Source organism: Sebastes umbrosus, chromosome 4, assembly GCF_015220745.1.
Source record: "Sebastes umbrosus isolate fSebUmb1 chromosome 4, fSebUmb1.pri, whole genome shotgun sequence".
NCBI lineage: Eukaryota > Metazoa > Chordata > Actinopteri > Perciformes > Sebastidae > Sebastes > Sebastes umbrosus.
This window is the reverse complement of record NC_051272.1, coordinates 2,352,473-2,375,555: the sequence shown is the minus strand read 5'-3', so window position 1 is coordinate 2,375,555 and position 23,083 is coordinate 2,352,473. Positions and strand designations below refer to the sequence as shown.

Here is a 23,083-nt window from a genome sequence, read left to right as displayed (position 1 = left end):
TGCTGCCTGTCTGCCTGTCTGTCTGGGATTCCTGCTCTCTTTTGGATCATTATTATTATTAACAGAGAGAGAAACCCACAAACCACAAACCCATCATCATCATCATCATCATCATCATCACACAGAGAGAGAGAGAGAGAGATGTCTGCCAACACATCAGCTCAGTCTGCAAAGATGAAGAAGGACGAATCTTTCCTCGGGAAATTAGGAGGAACCCTGGGGAGGAAGAAAAAGTCTAAAGAAGGTCAGACTTTTTTTTTTTTTTTTTTTTGCTGTTTTCTTGATATCCTAATAATGTAAAAGGCATTCTTTTGTTTTGTGTTTTCTGTCCATGGTGCTGCAATCACGTGATGCACTATTAAAATATTCCCCTGTGGGACATCACTGCACTTTAATCATCATGCTGCTCTGCTGCTGCACAACATTTATAGATAAAGACATTTCTTCCCTGCTACTCAGTTTATCTTATTGTAATCTGACTACATGTTGCATTTACATCCTTCTTCATCCTTTTAAACAATATTTTTATTGAATTTTACATATATACACATACAGACAGACTAACAATATTAATAATTAAATTATACAATGAAATGTTTAGTCAGAATTTCAAAGAAAGAGAGACATGACATTTCATGTATTTCACTTATCAAACAAATAAAATAAAAGATAAGACAAAATAAATAAATACCTCAATACATCCTTCTGATTAGTGTCACAATTAATTATGTTTTTTTTTTGTAATAACAAATGTGGTTCTCCTCTGAGTGAATGAGAAAGTCCTCTTATAGCAGCTCCACAGGCATTTAACATGAGGTAATGAACATAAATAGACGCTACAGTCACAGTATAGTGGTGACAGCAATGCAAGGTTATAAAGATAAAGAGTGTAAGAGAGAGGATGACTCTGCTAAGGATATTAAAACACTCTCTCTTACTTATTGTCCTACTTTTCTTGTTGTGGGACAAACTATTTTTGACCTCCCACAGTCCAGACAGTGTGTGGTAAAACAGACAGCTGCAAGGTTTAACGCCTCAGTGTGTGTCTGTCTGTCTTCACTGTGTGTGCTCACAGCCATGTGTTTGTAATCTCCATTAAAGGAGGTCCACCAGCAGGAGGACAGAGACATTTTAATTGTTAAGGGAGCCTCATTAAATTCCACACATTTCATCTAATAAAAATGGGGTTTAACGGTTTTGAATTCAATTTGTAGTTTAGCCTCTGAAGTTTGGTGGGACGGTCATTTTTACAACCAAATATTGTTAAAAACAATAACGTCAGGATGATTTTTTTCTTGGGACAAATGTGCACAAGACATCATCATATATCTGCAGCTTCTCAAATGAGTAGATTTGTTGCTTTACTGTTTTATATCTTTGTAAATTATTTGCATTTTAAACTGCTGGACACATTTCCTGTTTCTATACTATTGTTATAGACTCAATGATTAACAAAAACTATATATATTGGTTAGTTGCAGCCCTAAACATAATAATAATACTGTCCTGCCAGAGTGGAATAAGGAGATTCTTCTAACCTTAAAGTTGCTTCAGGGGTTAAACAGAGAAACCAGCAGACAGCTCAGCTCAGTGAGTTAATTAGATGAGAACTGGGAGGTGGATTCCTGCTTTAATTAGAAAATGAGAATAAGTGTCTTCCTGCTGAAGCTTGTGTTTAAAGCTTCACTGAAACCAGTGATATAGATTCGCTGTCGGTCAGTATAACTTGGTACAGAATTAACCAGTTTTTCTCAAAATTATTACCCAAAACATTTTTATGACCCCAGAAGATACAGAGTTGTTTGAGCATGGTATACTTATTCATGGAGAGAGAGAGAGACGCTTAATTGATTGTTTAGAAATTAGGGTATTTCAAACCAATCAATGTCAATCCAACTACAACTAAACTGAGTGCCAAACATTTGCTGGAGACTTTGAGGAGTGTTAAACATTTTCCCTTTGTGCTGATATGTAATGAATAATATAACATAAAAATGTATCTGTTCCTTTATTCGTCAACCTCCAGCTTACCTACTAAAACACGCTTGATGGTCCGCAGACCTTAACTTTGCCAACATACGGTTATAAGTCAGTGCTGTACACTCCAAGAAAAGTCCGTAAAAATACGGGCCGTGTTAATATGAAGGAATTTTTACCCTTATTTTTAAAATACGCATTGCGTTGTGGGAACAAGAACTTCCGTTAGCGCGAAAGTCGGAAGAGGCAGAGACCATCACACACGGCAAAGTTTAGTTTGGATGTGGAAAAACCTTTCTCACACTTCTGTGGTAAAAAAATCAACAATTAATGTTGAACCAAAATGATTTATGTTAAGGACTTAATGTTAGCTCGGTATCGTTTTAGTTGAAAAGCTTTTTTGTTGACTTATTTTGAGACTAACTCAAGTTTGGTATTGTAATTTAGTTTTTACCAATACTTATATTTTAGACTTCAGTGGACGTCAGGTAGAGTTAGCTCCAGTTCTAGCCTCAGGTGGTCCGCAAAGACCGATAGGTAACGTACAAATGCAGGCTTTGGCGTCTGTTCTCCCTCCAGAATGTAAAGGTTGGGCCTGCTATTTGGCTCGGTACGGAAGATATACTGTAAATCTACAGAATTTTCCGTTTTAGGATTAACAGAAGTGTCCGTGAATGGTGCGGAGGACATCCTGTAAACCAACAGAAATTTAAGTTTTATGGTTGAAGAAAATGTCCGTAAACTTAATGGAAAATGTCCTGGTAATTTTCTACCAGGACATTATCTGTTTGAGTTTAGGTAATATACTCCTCAGTGTGGACAGAAGGGAATCCCTCACAGTGTGTTTGAGTTCAGCTTGTGAGAGTACAGTGCCCCTGTGTGGTCAAAGCAGATTAAAGCTCAGCTGGTTAACGGGTTATTTCAAAGGTAGAAGGTCTCTGTGAAATTAGAATTAGAAATCAGTATAACAGGAGAAAAGTATGCAACGTTTAGTCTTTGTGTAACGGAGCACAGCTTGTGGCCTCACATGCTGCTGCTGCAGTCGTTTTTGTGGTTTCTGTTACTTTTGGGTGTGGTGCTTTATATTCTTTAAGAGGAACACCCAAGAGAGACGAGTAGCCACTGGAAAAGCTGCTTCACATTTGCTGAATAATCATTAATAATTGTGCCTTTAAGAAATGGACTTAAGGTTTCTTAAATCGTGTTGACACTCCTTAGCAACCACACGTACACGTTTTAGTTCAGTATTAAATCCTCCTCCTCTTCTTCTTCTATTGTTAGTTTTAGTATTAAACCCTCCTCCGCTTCTACTTGTTGTGTCAGAAATGGGATGGAAAGTGTTGCTTAAGGGCTTTTCAATAAGACATAAAGGAACATTTTGTTTTACACAGCCCAGATTCCTGCATGTTCATGGCTCCCTCTCTCTGTATGTCCTGATAACTGAAAGGAAGTGTGCATTTCTCTGACAAGGCTCAACTCCCTTTGTCAGCAACAGGCTGTCTGTAACTGTGATAGTTTAGTGAAGACAAAAAAAACATGTTTTTGCTTTATAAGGACTGAGAGGATGAACGTCAGGTCACATCCTCGCTGTATTATCTTAGGGTGAAGAGTGTTTACGCTGTGAAAATACAAAATATAAACTACAAGTTTTAGGATGGATGCTGACGACAGTAAGTCATCTGTTTATTGTTGCTATTTAACCTTTTTTATTCACTTCACATACTTATTTTAATGTCACTACTCTAACTAAAAAGAGATGGAGAATCTATAGTCACTTTTATTCATATTAAAGGTGATATAGTGACCAATATATAGAAATATCAAAGATATATTTGAGATATACAGTTTATTTATACAGTTTCTTCACCAAAGATCGAGAAAATGTTTCTTTTTCTAAATTTCTTATAAATGTCCGACTCAGTACATAATCTTAAATCACTTAATCTAACAACATTTAAAAGACTCTTTTTAAAAGAAAATGTTTGTGTATGTTATGTGTCTGTATCCTTTAGCCTTGGACTCTTGATTTGGAAGAAAAAAAACTCAAACAAATAGTAGATAAAATATAGAAAAAATAGTAGAATTACAATACGGAGAAAACAGAATTACAACATTAAAGAGTAACTTTGATATTATATCAACTGTTTTCCCATGTTTTTGTGTTTAAGTGACTAATAGGGGCAACAATTTCATCATTTACGTCCTCAAAAGCTCAATTGGCGACGGTCATCCTTGCAAACGGCACCCCGAAAGATCCGGTACTTTCAGAAAGTATTACCCCCTGACCCGTGCCTTTTCTGGGGGTAAAAAGGACCCATAAAATGTCCCCAGAACTTAATTTAGACCCCGATCCCTGCAGACGAAACACAATGAGTTCCTCAAAAGGTTCTTAGTTCTGGGGGAAAATTCCCGCGGTGGAAACCGGGCTTGAAAATGCTTGTTTTTGCCATGACGGGCTCAGATTGTTATTGTAAGTGTCTGACATTATGTAAAGAGTCTCGCTCAAGGAGAAGTCTCGTTGTGAAATCTGACGAGGTGACGTGTTGCCGGAAGACAACGGTGGGATAGTGGAATACATCGATGGTGGAAACGCGAGAGCCAGCCGGGCAGAGTTTGTTGTGATGGAGTACAGGAAGTGTAGCTTAGTGTTATCTGAATGACTTTCAATGTTACGGCTAAATATTTAGATGATTTCGTCAATGAGGATGAGGTCTTTGAATTCATTTATTATAGTATCATATTCAGATTTCACAACTTCTCCTTGAGCGCGACACGATAACAAACAGATCGGATCAAGTGAAAGGTAAGAAAAATGTTTTATTTCTCTGTAGGGTCCTTTCTTTAATGTTGTCAGACACTGATAATAACAATCTGAGCCTGTCGGAGGCAGAAACAAGACGTAACATTGACGCTGCTCTCGTATAGCGGCTGACGGCTTCAGCGTTCTCCCTCAATACTGGACCAGTTTCAGAAATTGTTGTCCCCATTAGTCACTTAAACACAAAAACATGGGAAAATAGGTTGAAAAAAAAACAAAGTTATCCTTTAAGTAAATAAAGTGTAATAAGTTAAAGAGTTAATATGTGCTGAAGGCCCCCTGTGGAACAAACCTGGTGACTGTCATCTCCTGGCTGCTGTTACTCACTGATGCCTGTGTTGGTGTAAATAACCAGAGCTATATTTAAGGTCCGGCCTGTCTTCTCCATACTGCTGCATTATTTATAACTTCCCCCACGGTGCCACGGTGAACTGCCTCCCCCCCCTCGGGAGCAGTGGAACCAAACAAGACGAGGTCGATTTCAATCTGCTTTACGCTGTTTGTTGTTTATGATGCAGACTGATTATACACTTAGAAGATTTAAAGCAAAAAACAAATCTGACCATATATGTTGTTGCTCCTTTTCTCCATAATGGTTTGCAAAAAACCACTGAGGAGCTTTTTACATTAATTTGTGCAATGAAGCTGGCGTAAGATAAATGTTCTTGACTGCAGGCTTTGATTTGTATTGAATTAGTGTAATTCTGTTAACAGGAATACAGCCGCTGCCTGATTGATTATCCGCTGCAGCAAAACATATTAAAGGCTCCATTCACATGCTCAGTTATTCACGGAATCAAGTCTGTTCTCTTATATTGCTGTGAAATTACATGACTGACATTTAAAACAGTCAGTTACAACAACAAAAACCTTTTTACACCACGCTGCATGCATTTATATATGGAGATTAAAATGAAAGCATATCCAGCCGACTCTATACCTGTCATAGGCCGGTGAAGTCTGTCCTGCGTCCACAGCCCAGATGTTACTGGTGTTGAGTTGCTTTTGTGCGTTTATGTCCAGTGTGGTCCTTCCTGGTCCCAAACACACACACACACATATACAACACACACACACCCCTCAGCGTCTCCTGTAACTGGACCGCAGACGTGGGGTGGAGGGTTGTGACAGAAATAAACACGTGATGACGCCCCTGCCACTGCTCAGTCCCACCGACTACGATTCACACACACACACACACATATATACATACACTCGTACATCTTCTACCTTCGCTCGCTGCCATCGTATAGGGAACCCGGCAGTTTACAGTGGGGACATGGCGGGGCTGCTGTGTGGGACCAAGAGGAAGAAACAAGGTAAATTTGGTTTTGATTTTGGGCTTTGAGGAACTTGGAAGTGGAAATGGGGAAGCAGGACCTGTTACCTTAGTGCAACTGTAGGTTAATATCCAGCAATGTGTTGTGTCGGTTGTTGTAAGAGGTCATCAGGATGTAAGTAGTCACTGTACTTAACATTACAGAATCGACTGTGTGTCCTTTGTGAGGGTTGCTGTTATATTTCTGGGCCGGCGAGTGAAAGTATTTTTATTTCCATAAATCATTCTGCAGAAATCTGTCGTAGTAAATTTAATTAAATTGTGTAATTTTACCATTTTCACACCCATTGTACGTGACTGTGTGAAGTGCCAGCAGCAGTAATGCAGTCAGATGGACACGGAGGGAGGAAGCGGCACAATTATGATGAAATGCAGCAAAGCTTGGTCTGTAATTACAAAGCAAACTGCTGATCTGTAGTGAGATAGTTGGTATTCAGCTCTTATGAGAGGGCTGAATCAGATAGGGAATCTGTGGGGACCTCCTCCTTCCGGGGTAATTCTGTCTTTGTGAATGCTTTGAAGTTAAGATTTCATCCAGATTGTATCATAAACACACAGTTGCAGACTTTCTTTCATTATATTCTAATTTTTTTTACATGCTTTTAATTTGAAAAAGAGCTCAAAGTGCAGCCGTTGGTTCTCTTTACAGGTTTTTATAAATAGCAAAGTCAATGAAATGACAGATCTGAGAGCATTGATTGTGGTCCAGCCTGTTGCAGGTCGTACTAATTGAAATGCAGGATGATAAAAGCAACGTGGCCATTAGAGGAAGCCTTTAAATCCCTGAGTGTCTCTCCAGTCTGAAGTGAAAGTGTCTCAGTGGAAATTGATTTTATTCGATGCTTGACTCAAAGTGTTTGTTACTTTTGTCTGTCACCTTTAATCAGTTTTAATGTTCCCAGTTTCACAAATACACAAAATAGCACAATGAGATAAAAGTGCCATGATACATGCTTACTTGATTTTGTAATAAGACGTTGATGGACGCTGCTGTCCCTTAATGTAATCTGTAGTGGAAAGGAAAGAGCCTCTCATGGGTGGAGAAAAATGCAGGAAGTGACAGACGTGTGACAGTTCACGCTGTAGTGCAAAATCCCTGGATAAACATTTCTCACCAACTGTTTCTGAAGTTTCTGCAACTCGCAGCCTGACAACGAAATCTGCAGCGCGCTCTACAGATACAGAGTAGATACAGAGTAGATACAGAGTGAATGGAATACAATACTTTATAATATACACTTACTTTATAAAAGGGAGTCAAATTATTCTGCCTAATTTTGTGTTTAGCATGAATGATTACATGACTGTCACCGGCTCGCTGTAGCTGTAGTCTTCAGCCCCAACTGACTCAACTGACTCAACTCAGCCACAAAAGGCGTTAAAGGCTACAACTTTTTTTCACATATGCAGTAGTGCTCACTAAGACCTGTAAACAGATTTTGATGTGTGAAAACACTGCCGTTCCCCTTTAAGATTCTGGTAAAAGTGTCTACAGATTTAGAGGAACTAGGGCTGTCAATCGATTAAAATATTTAATCGCGATTAATCGCATGATGGTCTATAGTTAATCACACATTTTTTATCTGTTCAAAATGTACCTTAAAGGGAGATTTGTCAAGTATTTAACACTCTTATCAACATGGGAGTGGGCAAATATGCTGCTTTATGCAAATGTATGTATATATTTATTATTGGAAATCAATTAACAACACAAAACATTGACACAGAAACCCTCACAGGTACTGCGCTTAGCATAAAACAATATGCTCATGTCAGTGTGCTGACTTGACTATAAGTTGCCCCCAAACTGCATGTGATTATCATAAAGTGGGCATGTCTGTAAAGGGGAGACTCGTGGGTACCCATAGAACCAATTTACATATACATATCTGGAGGTCAGAGGTCAAGGGACCCCTTTGAAAATGGCCATGACAGATTTTCCCTGCCAAAAATTGAGTGTAAGTTTTAAGTTATTATTTAGCCTCCTTTGGGACAAGCTAGTATGACCTGGTTGGTACCAATGGATTCATCAGGTTTTTCTAGTGTCATATGATACCAGTATCTTCACTCTAGCTTTAAAACTGAGCCCGAGACAACCTAAAAATCACAAGTTGCATTAATCCGTTAAAGACATTAATGATGTTATCGCGTAATTAACGCGTTAACTTTGACAGCCCTAAGAGAAGCTGTTCTAAATGCCATTGTGTTCAGCTCTGACTGCTACTGACACTAAATAGAGGAAAGTGGTGGTGGAGTGACTGAAGAAGTGTCTGTAGAGGAGGAGCAGGTGCCACAAATTGACACCACAATTTCCCCACAAGGGGAATCAGTGGTGACTGTCTGCTTCTCTTATTTCTTTCCCACAGTCTTCGCCTGCTTATCTCTCTCTCTATCTGTGTCTCTATACTCAGAGAATAGTAGAAATACAGTAAATGTTCTTTTCAGACACATTTTCTTTCAATTAATCCTTCCAGTAAGTCATGAGCATGACTCATAATCAAGTCTTTTTTCTGTTGATTTGTTTTATTGAGTTTGTTGTGTTGTGTTTTGTTGTTTTACCAGTGAGTGATCTCCATGAGGAGGGGAAGAATGCCATCAACGCTCCCATGCTCCCCACAGGGACGGACATCCATCCAGAGGACACACTGCTAGGTATATATACACATAATGCACATGTGAAGAACATCCTGTTTAGAACTGAAACTACATGTTTTATGTTAAAACACACAAACTGTTAAACATGTTCACTTATGGAGGTTGCAGTTGCATTTCCGATATTTTCAACTTCTTAAGACTCTTGCATCCAACTGTCAGAGGTTACTGAGGTCACGGAGGATTAATATGAATATGTCGACACATGTTGAGTAATGGGACTTTGACAGCGGAGGAGCAGGAAATGAAAGTGGGTTGAGGGGAGACTCCTTTGCCCTCAGTCACCGTGTGAATCACCGTCAACGTCAGGGTGATAGGAACATTGAATACGTATGTGTTTGTGGCTGTAGATGTGAGACAAATAAATATGTCTGTATCAAATGAGGGAGATAAATGTGTAGGAAACAAGCCCCCCCGGGAAGTACGCCGGGCTTTGAAGCAACTCTTTGTAGTGGCCAAACGGTCCAAAAGGTCTTTTTCCCATAGACTTACATTGGGAAAGAGGTAAATCAACTTCCCAATATGAACACTTGAATAGCCCTTATTTAAATCATTAGGTCCTAAAAGTTGTAAAATGCACTAATAGCCGAATCCAGAGTTATTTTCATGCTGCTGTTAATGTGAATGAGCCCGAGATCAAGACTGGAGCGAGGTGCAGTAGGCACCTGCTCTATGGGCTCAATGACTGCGGAAGATCGCCGGAAGATCCGGGTACTTTATCACTCATTAGTTGAGCCATTTTAGCTTCATGCGCCACTGAGCAGCTCTCATAGGAATGAACGGGAGCCCGTCTCCGACGCTGTATCCAGTTCTCTTTATACATCCATGGTAGGAAGTGAAGCAGGATATTTGAGTGTCACTACGCTGAATGTCTTAATTTCTCTCACGTTATCATCACCAGAGGAGAACGCTGAGAGGATCATGTTGGACCCAACATCGCGGGAAAATCTTAAATTTAAAGATCTTCTGAAGGTAGTCTGAGATCATACTTTGTGTACAATCTGCATCTTCAGCACAATCAGAGCGATAAAAATAGGAAGAAGACTGTATATAGAAGAAGTTTGACTGTATTGTGATTTGTGTCCAGGTCCTGATTGACTGGATCAACAGTGAGTTGGAGGAGGATAGGATCATCGTCAAAGACCTGGCGGAGGACTGTTACGATGGACAAGTGCTCCAGAAGTTATTTGGTGAGAGATTGGTTTCTTTTGCATCACAACTCTCACAACATCACGGCTGACCTCGACCAAAGACATACTTAGTCAACTGACACTCAGACGATTTTGTTGACTAAACGATTAGTTGATTTTATTACGATCAATCAAGAATCACAGTATGAAAAATGTCAGTATTATTATTAGTAGAGTTGGTAGAATAGTAAGTATTTAATTCCTGCACTAATTCTATTAAAAATGCAAAGTTTCAGTCACTTGAATATGAAACAACAACATATTTATATCAGAGCAACAGGCTGCACCATCCAATTGGAAAAGGAGTCAATTAACAGCAATTTACAATTTAGTTTGCAGCCTGTGGCTCTGATATAATGTTTTACAATATCTGGTAAGATGTTTCATATTGTGACTTTGATGCTTGACCAAAACACTGCATGTTCAATAAACTTAGTACTGACAGTGAGCATGTATTTATGATTTCATTTCTCTATGCACCTGTGTACCAGCTGTGCATTAGACAATTAAACTCAATTCAGGGTATTTAATAGTAGTAAATTGGCAGTAGTGAATATCTTGCCTAAAAAGTATCATCTGGAATTAGCATTAAAACATACTTTGATAACTATGAAACACAATTCACTCACATTTCTTTCATTGTGAAGCACATTTTGAATGAAATGCTTCAGCAGGTTCAGTGTCCACTGTGATTAATGTGTATTCACAACGGTGCTGCTGTGTCTGGGAAAGCTGTTTGGGGCTTCCCCCTTGTGTCTGTTATTTGTCAGAGCAGCAGGCTGAAAACATTTTCAGATTCCACTTCAACACTGTACGCTAACAACTACTAAACTTTTAATCCTTCCCACCCAAAAACAAACACAAACAAAAACTCTATAAGCATGTTTTAATGACACTTATCTCTTGTTATACCATGCTCTGGATGAATATTTGATTCTGATTGGCTGCAGGGTGTCCATTAATTCCTGATTATGTACACCTACTAAGTAGTTGGAGTTAAACTCTCTCCTCATCATTCTAAATGAATGCTACAAAAATATATTAATTAGAACTGTCAAAGTTAAAAACACAAATTTGTTTTAACGCCACTAATTTCTTTAACGCATTAAAGCAACTTGTGATTTTTACATGTCATACTAGCTTGTGGCAAAGCAGGCTAAATAATGCTTCAAACATTCCACGTCGTCCATTAATTCCTGATAACGGACACTTTGTCTGGCATTATCCCTTACTTACTCTATAGGTTGGACGAAAGCATCTGCTTTAGACAAAAGTGTCTACCAAGTAAAGGTTAATGTACAGCGAGCCGGTGATTGTTGTGAAATAAACCCCAACCGGTCGATGCTTAAACTTAAACTGTATTAGATCCGTCACATTACAGGTACATACATGAAATTTGACCTCTGCATTTAACCCATCCTAAGGAGCAGTGGAGCAACTCGAGGTTAAGCGTCTCCCTCAAGGACACTTCGACATGTAGGCAGTAGGAACCGGAGATCGAAACACCGACCTTGCAGATGAAGGACGACCACTCTACCCTCTGAGCTACAGCCGCCGATGCGGTTGGTCCTGCATCGCCCTGAAGTGGAAGGGTTTATTTCACAACAATGACCCGCTAGCTGTACATTATCCCGCTTATAACACGGGTACTTACTTAAAAAAATCAATAATTTGACACAAAAACGGTCCTCAAGAGTCCGACATCAGAACTGCGCCCATAGCAACGGTCTGTTATACGTAGCAACAGTCTGTTATAAAGAAATAGCAGACCGGAGAACGCCGTGGTTGACCAATCGGAATCGAATATTCAACAAAGCCGTGTAATACATGAATATAATCTAATGTCATTGTAACAATAATAAACACAAAATGTATACGATACCATTTGCAGTTAATGATGGTTTTAGTGATTAAATGCCACACGTGTTATCTATAGGCAGCAGAACTCTGTGTTCCTTCATGATTACTTCTGTTGCTCCAATCATTTATCGCCTTTCTTACATTGAACATGTTTTTCTTGTATGTAGATTCTTAAATCCTCTGTTGTTTTTTGTTTTTTTGTGTAATCAAAGAGAAAGCTGAGCTCCTCTCATTATTTTATCTCCACACTCCTACTGGTTTCTTCTTTTTCGTCTTCTTTGCTCCCACTTCTTGTCCTCTTGCGAAAACACCAGCTAATTATTGCAATGTCTCATCCGCTGTCAGACATGCAATAAGAAAACATCAAGAACTTGCATTTACAGAAAAAGCCAGCTAATACAGAACCGGGCTGATACTCTTGGTTGCATATGTTGCAGAAGTGTCACGAACAACAACAACTACAACACACAGCAGGGAACATTTTGTTAAGTGATGTGTGATTTCTTCATTTCTGTTAAAGCCCTTTTTTAGTTTTCGCACTTTATCACTTTTGCACCTTCCTCCCACCAGTCTTTTATTACGTCAGATTTCCTTTTTGTATCAGTGTTGCTGGTTTCTTTTTTAATACATATATTTGAACATTTGAGACAAGCTTCCTAAATCCTCTTTCTTACTATTGCTAAGAGCAGAAAATCTTTGTTGTCTGCAGCCGCTGCATTTGTACTATTTCCAAGATCATCATGTCCTCGTTTTCCAACGAACATGAAAAACACATTTTGTTTTGCACTTTTTTTGTTTGAAGCACTTCTGTAACTTTTCTCTTTCATGTAAATGAAGGCTTTTTTTTCACCAGGATTTATTCCCTTTTTAAATCTGTGTATGAGTTCCTCTCGTTATTTTTTCAAGCCTCCTAATTCAGACATTGCTTGCTTACTATCTTACATCTTACATCTGTGTAAGGAAGGTCTTTCTCTGTGTGTTTTAATTTATATCATCTCTCTTGTCGACAGAAAAGTTGTCGGGCAGGAAGCTGAACGTGGCCGAGGTGACCCAGTCAGAGATCGGCCAGAAGCAGAAGCTTCAGACGGTTTTAGAGGCCGTCAACGAGCTGCTGAGGCCTCACGGCTGGACCATTGAGTGGAGCGTGGACTGTGAGTTTTACATCGACGTTTTACAGCGATTTGCTGCTTAAACTGGTACTCCAGCGATTAAGTGGTGGACTTCCATCTTTCATTAGATTCTCCCTGTCTTCTAACTTCCCACATCCTTCAGATTCTACACTAGGGCTGTCAGATTTTCACTACCACTCATCATGGACTAAAGAATTCACATTATACGATATTATATTATTATATTATTATTATTATTATTATTATTTTTATTATTAATAATAATAATAATAATAATAATAATAATAATAATAATAATAACAATATATTTAGAACATTTGAAAAAAATGCCATCAGTAAAATTCATCTGTAACTTTGTTTATTGTGTGTTTTGTCTCTTTTTTGGCAAATTAATTACACTCAAAATATGAGTGTATGGAGGTGGAGAGAGAGTCTGTAACCATAACTGTTAATATGAAATGATTTAAGAGGATTATTTACATGATATTATCCTAATATTATTAACACGATATCAATATTTCATTTTTAAGTAACGCGGTTATTGTCCATACCGGTATATATCGCGACAGCCCTACTCTACACATCTATTTTGTTTCTGTTAAAATTTTAAGTCTCAAGCCAAGATAACCCTGATGACATCACTACAGTGTGTCATCATTGGGGTTATGTTGTCACACATCGGAGAGCTCCTCCACAGCCACAGAAGATATTATACAACTGTTTCTACAGGCTTTATCCTCGTGACAAGCAAACTGAACTTCATGTGCAAAATTGGCAGAATGCCCCTTTAACACATAATCTCTTAATTTGCATAACAAACAAATAGAAATTCCTTAATCCTGTACAGAGTTTTCAGGAGCTCTACAAACGTCAGGATTTCCCACCGGAGCCCACAGAGCTGCAGTAATTCATGCTTCATTAACTGCTCATTTGCAGCTTTTTCATTTTTAGTTTTGTCTCTTGAAAAAGAAAAAAGCACCGACTGTTACCTTTCATCTTTAGAAAGAATTGCTCATATCATTATGTCAGCTTGCAGTGTGCAACGTGCTGACAGCCCTCTCTTATGATTTTCCGGTTACAGCTATCCATTCAAAGAACCTGGTGGCTATCGTCTATCTGCTGGTGGCTCTCGCGATGCACTTCCTGGCGCCCATTCGGCTGCCTGAGCATGTTTCTGTGCAGGTGGTGATCGTCAAGGTAAAGAGGCTCATCAAGCTCACACAGGGTTGGCGTTCATTATCGTTATGTGCAATGATGCAGGGACGGATACGAGGGTGTATAGTTATTTTTATTCAGTTAATTAAACTTTTATTTAGCCCTCACTGAGATTAAGAATACCTTTTTCAAAATAGGCAGCAATAAAAGTTAGAGTTACAGACAGAGAAGAAACAAAATATACAGTATATATATATATATATATATATATATATATAGCTGATTGTTTATGTATGTTTGAAAATATAGATGTATCTATTATTATTATTATTATTATTATTATTATTATTTTGCCCATACTGTGGTTTATATGATATTTCTGTTCTTCGTTTGACTTTTTATGTATTATTTTTATTTATGTTTTAATTTGATTCTTTATTTATTTTGAAAAAAAATGTCTTTGTTTTTCTGGGGGGTATAAAAAATGGACCACATGCACACTTCTGTATTTGGTATTTCACACTAAATGGATTGTAAAGTTATGTTGTTGATGAAAAAGGAAAATAAAAAAAATCGAAATCAACAAAAATGTTTAGAAAACCACAAATAAAATGTCTAATACAATCAATACAATCAAAGAAACCATAAAATATATAACATGTGATTTTAATAATTTGCATCAACAATCGTAGTTATTCTCTCACAGTAACTGAAGCATTTTGATTTTGTTTGAGCAGAAGCGAGAGGGCATCCTGCAGACTGCTCTTGTGACCAAGGAGCTGACGAGCACCACAGAGTAAGAGCTGATAATTAATAATAATTGTATCCACATCGTCCTCTTTTTTATATATATATATATCAATGCTGTATAGTAATAATAATGTTTATTGTAGTATAAAGTAAAAGTTTTTAAAATTGTCTCTCATTTTTTTGTTTTTCAGAATGATGATGGGAAGGTTTGGTGAGTCTCAGACACATCATCATGTTACATATTATGGAAATGTCCCTTTAATTTTACTGTTTCTTTATTTATCTGCTTAAAGGAATAGTTCAGCATTTTGGGAAATACACTTATTTGCTTTTATTGATGAGAGTTAGATGAGAAGATCGATACCAATTCTAGATAGGAGAGTGGTATCGATCTTCTTATCTCAGAATTTCAAACCGTTCCTTTAAATATTCATAACATTTGAATCATTCTTTTTTTACAACAGAGCGGGATGCGTTTGACACTTTGCTGGATCACGCACCTGACAAGCTCAACGTGGTGAAAACGGTATTAAAGACCTTTTCTTTGCATGATAATGGACAGTATAATAATAATAATAATAATAATAATAATAATAATAATAATAATAATAATAATAATGATAATGATAATAATATGATTATACTGTAAAAATGATTAATACTTTGTTGATCCCGTTACCAGTCTCTCATCACCTTTGTGAACAAACACCTGAACAAGCTGAACCTGGAAGTTACTGAGCTGGAATCTCAGGTGAGAGATTTTATGGTTTATCTCCAGTCAATTATTAAAAATTATCATTAGTTTGTGTTATGTGTTAAAATATTTTCATCCTCTCATCTTCTCTCTATTTGCATGCCCGATTTTATTTTTCTAATATACATAATCCACTCTAATTTACTTGTGCAGTTTTAAAATTGTATGTGCTATTACAGATATTTTTATGTATTTTATTTTATTTTATTTAAATGTTTTATTATTATATTTTTTTATTATTATTATTATTATTATTGGCATTTTTTCTCCTTCCTTATTTTTGAATACTTTGTTTTTCAATTTAGTTCAGTTTTTATATGTACATATTACTTTATTTGTTATGGTCTAGGTTTTATTTTTATTTAAATGTTTTATTATTATATTTGTTTATTATTTTTATTTATTATTATTATTATTATTATTATTATTATTATTATTATTGACATTTTTTTCTCCTTCCTTGTTTTTGAATGCTTTGTTTTTAAATTTAGTTTAGTTTTGATATGTACATATTACTTTATTTGTTATGGTTTAGGTTGTTTGTTTCTTAAGGAAACAATTAAAAGCATCATTAAAATATAGATATGTATATAAGATATAGATATGTATATCTATATCTATATATAGATAGATAGATATATCTATCTATATATAGAGATATGTATATATATTTATATATCTATATATATAGATATAGATATGTATATGTATTTATGTATATGTATATATATTTATATATATAGATATAGATATGTATATATATTTATGTATATGTATATATATTTATATATATATATGTATATATATTTATGTATATATACATATATATATATATATATATATTTATATGTGTGTGTGTGTGTCTAGTTTGCTGATGGCGTGTACCTGATATTGCTGATGGGGCTGCTAGAAGACTACTTTGTCCCTCTGTACAACTTCTTCCTCACCCCCGAGAGCTTCGAACAGAAGGTGAAAACACCCTCAAAAAGTGACATTTGTCGGTCAAATACGAAGATTTTTATTTATATTGAGTTTCCATGTTGTTCTCCTTCAGGTCCACAACGTGGCGTTTGCCTTTGAGCTGATGCAGGATGGAGGCCTGAGGAAACCCAAAGCCAGACCAGAAGGTATTTTATAGACTTATTACATGATTTATTACATCATCAGATAAAAGACAATTTCCTGGAGGAGATGTTATGGAGGCTGACATGAGACCATTTAAAAAGGGTGTTTAGTCGTTGATGTGCTGCAGTAGCAGTCATATTAAAAGTTGTCCAGTAGATGGAGACTTTGCCTTACCCTTAAACTCTATTATTGGATGAATGGTGAAGACTTACTGGCTTCACATAGTTGTTGCTTTTTATGATGATTGATTTTCACAAGTATTATTCTCTGTTTGTCACAGAGACTTGCTTTTTATTAACCCATCACACTCTGCATACCCCCCGTAGAGTTAGAAATAGCTTTCAGACTGTTATCTAATACAGTTGACTGACTGCAAACTTAAACTTAAAATCAGCATCTTAATCCACTGAAGCATTCAAATTAATATCAGGTACCGTTACTTGTTTTAATCCACAGAATATGATATTGAAAGAACAATTTATTTGATTGTTTTGTGACTTAAATTAAAGTGTTAACAGTCTGTACAATCGTCTCAGCACAATATATTTAAGAATAAAGAGGAGAGCGGTGTCGGCAGGGACACTTTTGTAACTTTTACTTTACTTGAACAATAATGAACAGAATTTGATCCCTGAACAGATACAACTGTCTGCTAACAATTTATCAAGTTTTCTAGAGACAAACACAAACATGAAAGGCACAATTTTTTTTAAACGTACAAGGAGTGCATTTTCTGAAAAGTCTGCCTCCCCGGGACGGTTTTTGACACCTTGTTCTGGGCTAATAAAAATATAATTTAAATTGAAAAAAATGCAATCTAAATTTAAACCCCTTATATTTACAACGTCACTTGTTTTACACATTTCTTTGAGAAAAAAAAAAAATCTAATTATTATATTTTCATAAATTACCGAGATATGGAATTTGACTGGCTGCTAACATTCACTCAGTGACTTCACGTTGGGTCTTATTCAATTAGAAAAAGCCTTTGTCTTGTGTTTTGGATAGCAGGCTCACTTTGGATTCATGTTCTACCAACAAACACTATCATCGACTGATAGGTCAGAAAATAAGCTCTCCAACAATATATTTTTGTATGTGGTATAACTAAAAACAGTTTGGTACAAGAAAAATAACAAAAGAGCCAAAATTGACTTATACACGTACAGTATATGTCAAAACTGTGAATTAAATGTGAGGAATAGTCAGAAGGTCTCCACATTGAGGTTTAGGCAAGACAAGGCAGCTTTATTTGTAGAGCACATTTCACCAACAGGGCAATTCAAAGTGCTTTACACAAACATTCAAGAACATTACGACAAAGTGCAAAAGAACATTAAGACATAATTAAAACAGTTATAAAAACGTTAAAGATTAGAAAATAAAAACAAGCTAAAAATAAAAGCTAGAATAGAAGCTAAAATAGAATATAACACACAAGAGTAAAAGTTATAGTGCAGTATAAGATTATCATTTGGTTTAATAAAAGGCAGCAGCAAACAGGAAAGTTTTTAGCTTTGATTTAAAAGAACTCAGAGTTGGAGTCTGTCCTGCAGGTTTCTGGGAGCTTGTTCCAGATATTTGGTGCATAAAAACTGAAGGCTGCTTCTGCATGTTTAGTTGTGACTCTGGGGACACTAAGCAGACCTGATCCAGATGACCTGAGAGGTCTGGATGGTTCAGAACATAGCAGAAGATCAGAAATGTATTTTGGCCCTAAACCATGTAGTGCTTTAAACCAGCAGCAGTATTTTGAAATCAATTCTCTGAGAGACAGGGAGCCAGTGTAGAGACCTCAGAACTGGACTGATATGATCCACTTTCTTGATAGTGAGGACTCTGTGTTCTGAATCAGCTGCAGCTGTCTGATCAATTCTTTAGGAAGACCAGTAAAGATGCCGTTACAGTAGTCAAGTCAGCTGAAGATAAATGCATAGACTAGTTTAAAGTGAAGAGGTCGTGGATGAGTATGAGCATGGTGAATGGCATAGTTGCTTTCTAACCTGTTAAAAAGGCCCCGTCCCTACTCTTCCCTACTTATTTAAATGTACAGTATACTTCCCTCTTGTATGTACTTATATAATTCTCAGAGCTACTTTGAATATTCACGTTTCGCTCCACATTCTTGTCCCATATTTCACCATATTTCATGTCTCACATTCCAGTTATTTAATCACTTATATATTCTACTACGTAATGCACTGTACATACTTTTGCTCTTTGTTTATTTTATTATTTTCTTTGGCCTGAATCGCTCTTTATATGTTCTGTTCCTGTTTTTTATGCCTGTATATCTCTATTTTTTTTTTATAATAATAATAATAATTTTATTTGTAGAGCACTTTTCAAGCACAAAGTGCTTTCCAAGGAAATTCACATCATAGACAGCAGAATACAATGAAACGTAAATAATGAAATAAAAAACAATAGAGAGTTTAATAAAGAAACAAGCATATACATATTCATACAATTACATATGCACATACATACGCATCAGCACACAAGCATACAAATGACTCAAATTCAGCTGATTGGAAAAGCCGTTCTATAAAAGTGAGTTTTAAAGGGGACATATCATGCTCATCTTCAGGTTCATACTTGTATTTTGGGTTTCTATTAGAACATGTTTACATGCTTTATTGTTCAAACAACACATTATTTTTCTCATACTGTCTGTCTGAATATACCTGTATTCATGCTCTGTCTGAAACGCTCAGTTTTAGAACATTTCAACGGAATTGCGTTGCTAGGAAACAGCTTGGGTCCATGTTTACTTCCTGTCAGCTGATGTCATTCACATACACTGCAACAGGAAATAAAGTGGGACACATTTAGAATGTTTACATTTAAAACTGTGAAATAGTTTAAATATTGTAGATTTGTGACATCACAAATTGACAGAAATTCTGACGGCTTGTTTCTGAACACGGGCTCTGTGTATTTCTCCGTATATTGAGTGTTTTGATACTTTCACAGTATTTATACATCACTTAAACCTGCTTTATAATATAAAATACATGAAAATCTCACTTTTTACAATATGGGACCTTTATTTATTGTATTTAAAAGTGGTGACAGAGTCAGCTGATCTGATGCTGAGTGGAAGACTGCTCCAGAGTCGGGGGGCCAGTACTGCAAAGGCTCGCTGTCTCGTTCTCTCTTTCCGCTGAGCAGCTGAGCGTCTCATTCTTCGCAGACAGACCATTAAATCAGCTAAATAGAATAACAAACATCACTCAACCCCATCGCCTATTGTTTATATTTTAAGGAACCTCTCGCCTGCCTTCCTGCTGTATCATCCACGGCCGTGCAGTTCAGAGGAAAAGCCTTACCTTTCTAAACTACTCGCTGACTGCTAACGTTACTCGTGTTAAATAGCGGTCCACTTCCGTGTTTCGGTACGGTTGGCTTTCACACCTGATGTGAACCGTGCCTGAGTACGGTACGGAGCATTTACACTAATCAATCGAACTAGACTTTGGGGACAGGTGTACTCGGATCCGGGCCCACGTCCCTAATGTGAAAGCACCCTAAAAGCACTATAAAAACAATTCTAAAAGAGACGGGGAGCCAATGTAGTGAAGCCAGAATTGGTGTAATGTGAGAGAATCGCTTAGTTTTTGTCAGTAGTCTAATAATTACACTATGCACACTAGTCCTGCAAGATGGCAGCTAAGTATTAGACTAATAAATATTTAAATTTTAAACCGGTATGAGCTAACTTTCAAAATGTGTAAATATTTTTTTATTCCCTCTGCTCTGTATTAATGCAAATGCTTCTCCCTTCTTCAAACATTTCCTCTACTAAGCCAAAAAGGGAAATATTTCTTCCCCCCCAAAAAAAAACACTCGCAATTTTTGCAGTAATTGGACATTACAGCTATTATCTTCATTCTGATATTATCTTCCAACTGCACTCAGTTTATGTGTTCTGATTAGCATACAGTTTGCTGAGGTTTGTGCATATCTGCAGGTTCATTATAAACGAAAGTTTAGCTGTTAATGATATCAACAGTGTCACCCCGGAGCTAACGGGGAAATGCAGACAATAAGGCGCTTAAGGCGTCCTAGTTTTAAATGGTGATGCAATACGGCACTGCTGTAACAAAATGGTGTCTGGCTTGAATCACTTAACAAAAACCTAGTTGTGATGAGAAATTACAATAAGCAAATTATGTAGTACACCATGTTACTGATGAAGAGAACAGAGAGTAGCCTTTGAATCTCTCCTGGTACGAAGTAATGCATCATATGATCAATGATGAGCTATTTTAAGCTCCATTTCCTCTTCAAAATTACAAATAACCTTTGAAGGAAAGTAGTCCAACAGCAATCACAGAAGAGGCATTGTAAACACGATTTCACGGTAGCACAGCTCATTTATTTTGTGCTTCGCTGTTCCAAGGATGCAATTTTTCTCTTTTAAGATTAGTTTTTGTGCGTGTCAAAGGTCTAATTCTTCTCCCTGAAACTCTAATGATCTTCTCCGTTTTGTTTTTCCAGATGTTGTCAACCTGAACCTGAAGTCCACCCTCAGAGTCCTCTACAACCTGTTCACCAACTACAAAAACTCGGACTGAACTTTTCCCAGTTTCACTCCCTGATATTAGTTTTGAACGCTGCCCTGTCTGTGCCTGCACTGATATTATGCATTACAGTCTGGACACTGGAGGAGGAGACCAACTGGGGACTGAAAAGTCGTCATTATGTGAGACTTTAAAAAAGACCCACGGGGCTCCGAATGTTAGTATTTAATCTTCCTCCAAATGTCAGTATTTATTTATTCCTTCCTCGAATGTTAAACCCAGGAAACCATGCGACCTTTAGCCTGCATTTCAATACAAAGCCATCACAGGAAACATGAGCGGAGGACAGAATGTTAAAACTGGACATTTGTTGTGTGATTATTACTCTCCAGAATATTTAAGAAAGTTGAAAATGCTGTTATATTATATCTAAAATTAATTTGTGTCAATATTAAAAGACTAGTTTTTGGGAAATACGCTTTCTTGCCAAGAGTTTGATGAGAAGATTGGTACCACTTTGTATGCTAAATATTAAGCTAACATTAGAGCCAGCAGCCGGTTAGCTTATCTTAGCATAAAGACTGGAAACGGGGGAACTGCTACTCTCGAGAAGATGACAAAATCCGCCTACAAACACCTCTAAAGCTTACGCAACACGCTATATCCATAGACTGTTGAATCACGTTTGTTTGATCCGTTTAAAAAGAAAAGTGTAGAAACGACGAGTAACTACAGATTTATTTATTTTTTAAGTTTCATGTTGGACAACAAACTGTGCACCAGATAGAAAGATAGAAAGGTTGCTACCTTTACTTTATACCAGGAAATGTCATTGAACCCATATACTTAAAAATATAGATACAGTAGCCTACAGCGCACATCTGCCTTAAATTAACCTTCACAATGCTAAACTACACAATCATCCCGACAAAGATAAGATAGCTAATAACTAAATACTAAGAAAACATCGGCTAATACTGCATATTTAATCTACCGGTATCTTGCAAAATAAAACCTGTAACGTTAGACTACCTTTATGTCTGAATATATGCTATAAATATATACTACATTTAGTCTATTGAATCTTATTCACTGTGCAGTGTTTTGTGTTATCTTTTCACACTTGCAGTAAACAGCCTGCGGATGGCACTTTTACCCTCCTAAAATGTCCGACTTGCTGTCGGTGACGTCACATTCCCATTCCCTATCAAGCCCCCCAGGAAGTGCACCGGTCGTCGATCCGGACTTTCGTAGTGGCCAAACGGCGGTACTGCAACCTCTGTGTCAGTCACGTGATGCCGTTGGGCCCAAAAATACTTTGTCCCATAGACTTACATTGGGAAAGAGATGTCTGTAACTCAGCAGATAATTTTTTTTAGGTGAATCAACTTCCCAGTACGAACACTCTAATGTCCTTATTTAAAAAAATTCAGTTTTTAAAGTTGTAAAACTCACTAATAGCGGAATCCAGAGTTATTTCCCTTCCTCCGTTCATGTGAGTGAGACCCACTACTAGCCCACTACTATTATTATTATTAGCCTACTACTGTCCGTTGACAGTGATGTACTGGAGGCCGCGCCCACTGCGGCTGTAGTTTCATATTTAATGGACGGTTTTATTGATCGTCTCACGTAACTCTTGACAAGAAAGCGAATAAGCGTTATTTCCCCAAACTATTCTTTTAAGAAACTTGAAAATGCTATGTATTATATATATATCTGAAAATGCGTTGTATATTCTTACTACAGCTACCGTATATATATATATACTATAATCGCTTTTACTTGACGGCTGAAGGAACTGTGA

At 36.9% G+C, this 23,083-nt stretch overlaps 1 protein-coding gene across 3 annotated transcripts; it reads left to right on the top strand.

The window, feature by feature from the left end:
• Positions 1–61: 61 nt before the first annotated feature.
• Positions 62–22,124, top strand: parvb (parvin, beta). Of its 3 annotated transcripts, none has more exons than XM_037767956.1 (13): positions 62–244; positions 8,697–8,786; positions 9,688–9,758; positions 9,874–9,976; positions 12,847–12,987; positions 14,048–14,163; positions 14,859–14,917; positions 15,063–15,082; positions 15,336–15,397; positions 15,554–15,622; positions 16,493–16,594; positions 16,680–16,752; positions 21,254–22,124. In XM_037767956.1, the coding sequence occupies exons 1-13, from the start codon at positions 142–144 to the stop codon at positions 21,328–21,330; spliced, it is 1,086 nt and encodes a 361-aa protein (XP_037623884.1). In that variant the 5' UTR covers positions 62–141; the 3' UTR covers positions 21,331–22,124. The 3 variants fall into 3 exon arrangements, with proteins under 3 accessions (XP_037623884.1, XP_037623885.1, XP_037623883.1); XM_037767957.1 differs by lacking the exon at positions 62–244 and adding an exon at positions 3,530–3,647; XM_037767955.1 differs by lacking the exon at positions 62–244 and adding an exon at positions 5,952–6,114.
• Positions 22,125–23,083: the final 959 nt, after the last annotated feature.